The sequence below is a fragment of the Palaemon carinicauda genome, chromosome 1 (genome assembly GCF_036898095.1).
Source record: "Palaemon carinicauda isolate YSFRI2023 chromosome 1, ASM3689809v2, whole genome shotgun sequence".
Classification (NCBI taxonomy): domain Eukaryota; kingdom Metazoa; phylum Arthropoda; class Malacostraca; order Decapoda; family Palaemonidae; genus Palaemon; species Palaemon carinicauda.
This window is the reverse complement of record NC_090725.1, coordinates 277,393,789-277,402,507: the sequence shown is the minus strand read 5'-3', so window position 1 is coordinate 277,402,507 and position 8,719 is coordinate 277,393,789. Positions and strand designations below refer to the sequence as shown.

General features: G+C 33.9%; 1 protein-coding gene across 1 annotated transcript in view; it reads left to right on the top strand.

Moving 5' to 3' along the window:
- The first annotated feature begins 3,666 nt into the window (after window positions 1-3,666).
- The window catches only part of LOC137644827 (uncharacterized), a 47,502-nt gene continuing 42,449 nt past the window's right edge, over window positions 3,667-8,719 (top strand). Inside the window, 1 exon segment of the mRNA XM_068377719.1 lies at window positions 3,667-3,845. Coding sequence (XP_068233820.1) covers window positions 3,834-3,845 — 12 coding nt within the window. The 5' untranslated portion in view covers window positions 3,667-3,833.

Below are 8,719 nucleotides of genomic sequence, written 5' to 3'. Positions count from 1 at the left end.
CTATCATTAAAGACGGGTCGCGTACAGTAGTAAGATTATAAGATTAAAAGTTTGTTTATGAAGCTTCCTTATTCGCTTAAATTTTTTTTCATTAACATTGTGCTGTCGCTACAATTCATTCATGTTATTATTTCCGTTGTTATTGCATTGTATAAAGCACGTGTCCTTGTACGCTGGCTGTCATTACTATCTAAAATAAAAGCGTAATAAAATTATCTATTTTTTTTTTTAGTTTACAAACCTACAGCAATTAAGGACTAGACCAATTCCCCAACCCTTCAATGTAAGGCAACGCTTATTATGATCCAATGACGATTTCTTTCGGTTAATCCTCTATCCGTTTGTGTGGACCTTGATTAATCCAGTTTTTTTTTTTTTCATCAACTTTAGCTCGAGATTGATTGATTTGAGGTTTTCTGGCATAAGTTGATAGACCTACATGATCTTGTCTTCCGTAATACTTCAGTGGTACTTCTGATGTTTATGAAATCTCTCTATCATACACACACACACACACACACACACACACATATATATATATATATATATATATATATATATATATATATATATATATATATATATATATATATATATATATTGAGTTTGGGATGAGGTTTGTGAAATCACGCAACTAATAACAATCGACTAACTGCCAGATGCTCATGTTCAAATTAATGCTCGCCATAACAATATGATAATTATTTTAGTTATTAAGCCAAATAATAATTATATATACATATATATACATACACACACACACACACACACACATATATATATATATATATATATATATATATATATATATATATATATATATATATATATATACTGTATGAACATATATCACAAGCACACGTGATTTTGATTAATGTAAATATCACCCACGAATGGCATTTAATACCAAATTCTATCTTGGGAAAATATATCCACTTGGAATGCATTTTATGGTAACAGCTTCTGGCCGGGTGGGGATTCGAACCACCACCTATTCGGCTTGAGACTATGCCTGCAGTGACCATGCCGACTGAGCTATCAAGAGAGACTAAAAGTTAAGACAAGTATGTTGTGTGTCGTGTGTGAAATAATGTTTATATGCCCTGCACTGACATTTATGGAATTGTAATTAACAGCATTGTATATGAAGTCTATGTCTGTATTTTGGACATACCTAATAATTTGATGCTGATCACGAAGCCTTGGAATGTGTTCTGTTAATCAAGTATTGTTCGTTCGAAAATAGATGAGCAACTCCCGTAGACTTAAAGCGGAAGACTGGGTTGTTAGATAAACGGGTTTAGGAGGAAGTGTGTCGGGACTAAATTACTGTATACGATTCTCTGAAGTTCAGAGAAGACCGTCTGTGTTTTAATTGAATTAGGTTAAAGTTCTAAGAAGTTAATTATTTTTTGTGCTATGCAGGTTGTCCTATTACTTACAGTTTTTTTCATGGGAACTTTATTTCCTCATACTTTCTCTTTTTGTGTGATCAGTTATCCTTATTTGAATTTATTTCTGAGAGATATTTAGTTTTCTTGATTACGAGTGTGTATGGAAAACTCCTAATTCTTTTATTTGAATTGTTTTAATGCCAATCAAACATCTAGGATGCTAAGTTATATCCTTGTTGAGTAATCCCTCTGGTTTTAGTGTTACTTTCAAGATCTTCTGAAGTGAAGAACAGTTTGTAACGCCCACTAAATGCAACGTCTACCTTGTAAAAACATCAGTCGTCGAGAGTCGTCGTCTTCTTCTTCTTCTTCTTCTTCTTCTTCTTCACTGTCCAACTTTGAATTTATTTTTGCTTTCGTTTTCTAATATACCTTGAGGCTATTGTCTCAAAATTCGACAGCAGATTCCACTCTTTGATTTTTGCATCAGAGCGGTGCATTTTGCTTATCTTTAGGTTTTTCCCATACATTTTATCCGGCGTTGATTTGTCCACAATATCTTGCGTTTGTCTTATAGAGATCTTTTTCCCAAATATCAGAAATAAGATTATAGAGCCTTAGCAGCTTTCACGGGAAAGTCTGAATATTTGTAAGTAGAAAATTCAGATTACTACAAAATAACATATCAATATGTTAATAAAAACATACCAGTAAAATGGGAAATTTGAATGAAATCTTTTCTTTTAGTACAGAACATCAGTAATTTTGAGTTTCGATTTCTCTTGGCTGGACGGTATCATTTGCTATCTCATTCTTATTCCGATCAGCGTCACGTGAGAAGCGGCTTACTCTCCAAATGTCTGAGTGAGTCCATGAATTTGGTGTTTTGATTTTATTGTCATTTATTTTTTAGTTTAATAAGTAAAGTTTTATGGTTATTAAACAATACGGTGTCTATAAAGATTAATAGATCAAAGATGGGGTGTGTTTTTATTGCCATTCAATGAAGAACACAGATGCCTTTTGTAACAAGAAATAGAAATTAATTCTTTGTATCACGCGAGGTGTCTTTCATAACTGCAATAATAACAGCAACGAATAATGTAGCCGCTTCTAGTCCATTGCAGGACACAGGCCTCAGGCAAGACCTTAGTGATGTCTGGGGTTTGGCCAGTTTTCATCACCACGCTGGCCAGTGTGGATTGATGATGGTGGGAGACTTTTGTCTGATCGCCCACAACAAACCAACCTAGTATGGATGACCCAGTCTGGTACACCTTTGCTGATCATGGCTATACACAAACTCAGAAAGGGTCTTTCTCAACAACACTTCGACAAACAATGTGACCGGTTATTAAACCGATTTTCCTTGGATACATCAGTATTACCTAAAAGCCAATGTCGTTGCTCACTGTCTAAAGAAAGCAGCTTACAGCATCGGAACGTGTGAACGCAAATGTCCCTTTTACTGATTACATTTCGTAAGGGTGTTTGTTTTTAAATCTCTGGTATTCCACAAGGTATTATTCTTGACCCCTAACTTTTCATGTTATATATGTACGGTTATGTGGTGAGACCTTGAAAGCAGGGATATTTCTTTATCATAATCGATCCACTTTTATAACCTGTGGTTATACAAACTCTTAACAGGAATTTATCTGCAAACAGTGTAAGTTGTATCTACCTTATTTAAAACTGTAAAATCATCTTAGACTAGAAATTTATTATGGCAAACATTATCCGGTCTGTCTTTTCATCAATTGCACATGTTTTTTAGCCTTTTATAATCCGAAGAAAATATGTTTTATATTGTTCATCTAACTGGTTTTAAACAAATATGTCGTACTTGAATGGTTGTAGGAAATAGATAGCTCGATTGTATATTCCTTAGCAGATCTTGTACAATATATAATTTCCAAGACTCATTGTTATACCTTACTGCGCAAATTATACAAGATTTTTCATAATTTTGACCATTCTCCGCATTCAGATCCTCACACACTATACCATACAACGCATACTACTATGTATATAATTCTAATAGTCTTGTCTTTTATTTTGTCAGGTTCGATGCCACACAATTTATAAATATTACTTTACGGCTCACAATAGTTTCATATCATATTGTATTCGTTTTGTCCCCTCTAGAGCAACTTCCGGCAGTGTAATATTTAGTTTTAAAGTTTTAAAAATGCGGTGTCACGCTAGCAAGGAACCAGTCGTATCAGGCTCGTCAACCACATAGCGCCTAGGACAGGAGTGCCACTGTCACTGCCACAGCACGGTCGAAGAGTTCGGCTTCATTGTCTGTCAGTCTGCAGCCGTCGGTCTTTGCGACTGGAGCTTGGGCTCGAGCTGATCAATCTGCTCGGACTAAAATTCGCCTCGAGGTCTCATGTGCTTCTGCTCTCCGGTGGATTTAGTTTTGAAGGCATTTTGATGCGTATAATCGTAAGTGTTTTGTACATTATTATTATTATTATTATTATTATTATTATTATTATTATTATTATTATTATTTGGAATGGATTTGTTTTATAATACATTAAATTAGTTTTCCCCAAAGGCGAATCGTATATTATATGCGATAGTATATGAATGAAAAATGTATTATTTCATACTTGTATTAATTTCTGTGGATGGAACGAGCGTTAAATTGAATGAATACTTGTGAAAATTGCATATTTCCTACCTATGAACTACAGATATGAAAAAAAAAGCCCCTAAGACAGACGGAATCAAAAAAACAAAATTAAATGCAATAAAACAGGTTATTTCACTTACCATAACTGCACTTGTTTAGAGTCACCTATCAAAATAATGATTATCTTCATCATTATTAAAAGTTGTTCTATGTTATATGATGTTAAGCCAATATATATATATATATATATATTATATATATATAATATGTATATATATATTATATATATAATATGTATATATACATATATATATATATATATATATATATATATATATATATATATATATATATATATACTATATATAAATATATATACACACATATATATATATATACTATATATATTTATATATATATATATATATATATATATATATATATATATATATATATATATATATATATATATACACTATATATACAAATGTGTGTATATATGTGTGTGCATGTGTATATTACTTTTTGGGGGGTCGTGGATGGGCATCGAATATTTGCTGCTTGCTTTTGATAAAGAGGTGACTGAAGATAATGAAAAGTTTGAGAGCATTTCCCGGAGGAGAAAATGGAGAGCAAGGATTATGAGGGTAAATGGTCACGAGGAAAAGGCAACATTGAGTTTTCATTTAGAGTGTGAAAGAGTGGAAGTATTATATTTTTGTATTGCCATAACAGAGGATGATATAATGAGAGTAAAAATTAGTCAAAGAATAGGTGAATAGAAGAATGTAGCATGGAGGAATAGGGGGAATCTCGGAGTGTCTATAAAGTCATGGTTTGAATGGATGAAATCATTTTTAAGTCAACAGGAAATGAAGTGTTGATGTGGAGATGAACCGTATGTGAAGTATTCTTATGTGTTCCAATAAGAATTAGAATGGTTAGCATTGGGAAGAAGTTTAATGATGGTCAGAAGATAGATCCATGTTTTGATATGGCTCGGTCATATAGAAAGAATGGGGGATAATAGGCTAGGTGAAAAGGGTTTAAGAATCATAAATACTGGGAGGAAGGAATATAGTAACACATACATGAGTCTTGATAGATAGGTCATAATAGGCATGGATGGTATAGGGATTTCGGTGTCCAGGAAGTGTGAGTAAAAGATAGTGAATTTTGCAGTGTGTGTTGACGGCTCTGGGGTCATTGATGATGAGTATTTTGTTATGTCTGCACTGTATTTTCCACTCCAGTTAAGTAATCAAAGTATGAATGTGACAGTGAATGCTTTCTTCAACATTTACAGGAACCACTCCTTGTCAGGGTAAAAAGCAAAATGTTGGAAAAAATCTTCATCATAGGCCTATTTGAGAGCGGGGACGTTTTTCAAAAAGCGCTTGAATCAACGTAAGGTTGCATGTGCAAGTAATACAGTTATTTAGACATAGATATATGCATCACAAAAGGATAATTTCTATGAGGTAATTCAAAGAGATAAATCAGATAATATCCCCAGTAAATGTAAGGATGCTACCATAAAAAAAAGATAAAATTCCAGAAACCTCTGATTAAGGGTATTCTTCATCTTATTACAAACCTGTATAATAACGTTGTTGTTGCTCATTACTGTTTTCAAAAAATGAAGCCAATTACAAAACATCTATTACATTTTGTTAATGTGAGAACACAGTTGCTCTAGACAAGAAAAATAAACCTAAATTGCTGTGTTTGCAACACTCAACACGTACAATCTTGTAAAGAATGGTTATTTATTTGAATAATCTAGTGATATAGAAAAAAAGACGAATTATACTTTGAATTGCCTGGTTTGGTAACTATCATTCCTTCTTGCATTTTTTCTCGATACATTTAATCATTCATATTTCACGAGGACGTTTAATTAATTGCTTTTTGTCTTACGTAAATGAGTCTTCCTCTAATTTTGCTGTTTCCATCAGACTTGGTTTGGGAAAAAGCTTTGAGCTAATCGTCTCATCTGCCTGCGAATATTTTTTCATTTTTATATAGGCAAATATATTTTTTCAATTTACATATAGGTGCTGCAGCCTTTCCATCCATTTATATGACGTTGTACCTACCGTTCGTTGGTAATGTCGTTTGTGCAATCATTTCGTATTTTTTTTTTTGAAAAGCTTCACGTAAGAGTTATAGATACTCATAGGTGAGCCAGACTTCTGCATTAGGGGAATTGAGAATACTTTATTTTATCTTCTTACTGGTCATAAAACGTATAAGTGGGTTGGTAAGATTTCTGTACAGTATTGGAAAAGTTACAAGGTTTCATAAGAAAATCATTCTAACATTGGAATAGTTATATCTTATAGCGCCCTGTATAAATGGTAGTTTTGTATATTAGTATTATTTTAATAGTAGTAGTGCAAAATCATCAGTCGGGGATTTTAACGAACAAACTTTCCCTATAACTTCCTCTAACATTAGATATTATCCGAATAAAATGTGCATAAAAAGGGCAACAGTGATAATGCTTTAGTTACGCCAACAATTGCACGATTGTAGAAAACGGGTGTTACTACAAGGCTACTCGTATGGCCAATCAAACGTGTGGTTACCCTCCGATAAATTCGTACTCTGATTTATGATTATTAGATATTCAAACATTTTCTTGCCCTATTTATTTTTTTAATGCTGTAACGATTTATTTATTACTTTCTAAGTATATGTCTGAAGTATATGGCGAATTTATTGAGATGTAAATGACATCTGAACAACAGGTTTTCTTTATCCGAACATTCACAAGGACTAACTATAACATTTTCTGTTAAATTTGGTGTCGAGCATCACATGGGATTCTTATTCTGTTTCTCATCAGACAAGGTCACTTTTATTTGGTATCGTCATCATTCATCTTGTTTGTTATTCTATCTTTTACAAAGCTTGGTACCTCTCCTGCATAATGATCATGATTATCATCATCACCAACTTCTAAGCCTTCTTCTTTAATTGTTTATTGCCATTGTCCTTTTGCACATTATCATCATCATTTTCATCATCTAGACTAGGGGTTCTCAACCAGGGGCTAATTCCCCCTCGGAGCTGGCTGGCAATTGGGATCATAGATTGGCGAACTTAAACCTTTAAGAATGTTGAATTTTTATTGTATTCAATTTGTAAAGCTCCACTATAAAAGTAATCCATGTAAAATTGTAAATGCATAATTTGGGAAATTTAAAAGGATTTATTCCCTTATATGCATATAATTTTGAATGCAAATTTTGAGGCAGACAATCTCGGAAAGGATGGGGAATGATATTCTAACATAGCCTACACGGTGAAAGGGGGTGGGGGGTGTGTAAACAATGTTTAGAACCACTGAGCTAGGCCTTTACTTTCATAATTTCATCTTAGAAATACTTCACTTTGGCTCTGAAATGGTGGTAACATATTAAACCTTCTTGGTTCAATTAGTATTAGTATTAGTATTACTTATTAAGCTACAACCCAAGTTGGAAAAGCAGGATACTATAAGCTTAGGGGCTCCAACAGGGAAAATAGCCCAATGAGGAAAGGAAATGAGGAAAAATAAAACAAATTAAGAAGAGTAGTAAATATCTCCTACATAAACTATAAAAGCTTTAACAAAACGAGAGGACAAGAAATATGATAGAATAGTGTGCCCGAGTGTACCCTCAAGCAAGAGAACTCTAACCCCAGACAGTGGAAGACCATGGTAGAGGCAGGATAAAGGAATCCTCTCCCGGATATTAGCCCTCTCCAGGAATGGTCAGGTAGCCCACGATCTTTCAATTAGTTCACTATTCTTCTTCTTTGTCTACATCTTTTCCCACTTCTATGTGGGGTCGATGTTTCTAGTCAGTTTCTCCATCTACCCCTGTCCCACACTTGCCGGGGGGGGGGGGGGGGGGGGGGGGGCTTGCTAGCCTCAACTTGGTGCCAGTCCCAAGCCCGGGTAAATGTGGAAGGTTGGCGGCAGGAAAGGTATCCGACCATGAAAAATTAGCCAAAACAAATATGGTCATTCAATTAGTTCACTATTCATGTTGCATAAGATTTTTCATAATTCTGATCACCCGTTACATTCACATCTTCCCGAACAGTTCCATCCAGTTCGTCACACTAGGTATGCAGCTAATTCTAATAGTCAGGCTTTCTCCATCATGAGTCTCAATACTACACAGTATTCTATAAGTTTATTCCAGCTGTGACCAAGTTGTGGAATGATCTTCCTAATCGGGTAGTTGAATCAGTAGAACTTCAAAAGTTCAAACTTGCAGCAAATATTTTTATGTTGAACAGGCTGACAAAAGTCTTTCTATAGTTTATATATGAAATATCTGTTTTGATGTTGTTACTGTTTTTAAAATATTTTATTCCAATTGTTTATTATTTCTCATATCCTCATTTATTTTCCTCACTGGGCTTCTTTTCCCTGTTGGAGCCCTTAGGCTTATAGCATCTTGGTTTTCCAACTAGGGTTATAGCTTAGCTAATAATAATAATAATAATGATAATAATGATAATAATAATAATAATAATCATATACCTAGGCTGTGAAGTAGCCTACTCCCGGCAGAGGCACCATCTGATATTGGGATTTCAGGGTAACTTATAATAAGCCATAAATGATAAACAATCATTGATAAGGTCACGGCACACGAATAAGGTAATGAAATGTGAAGTA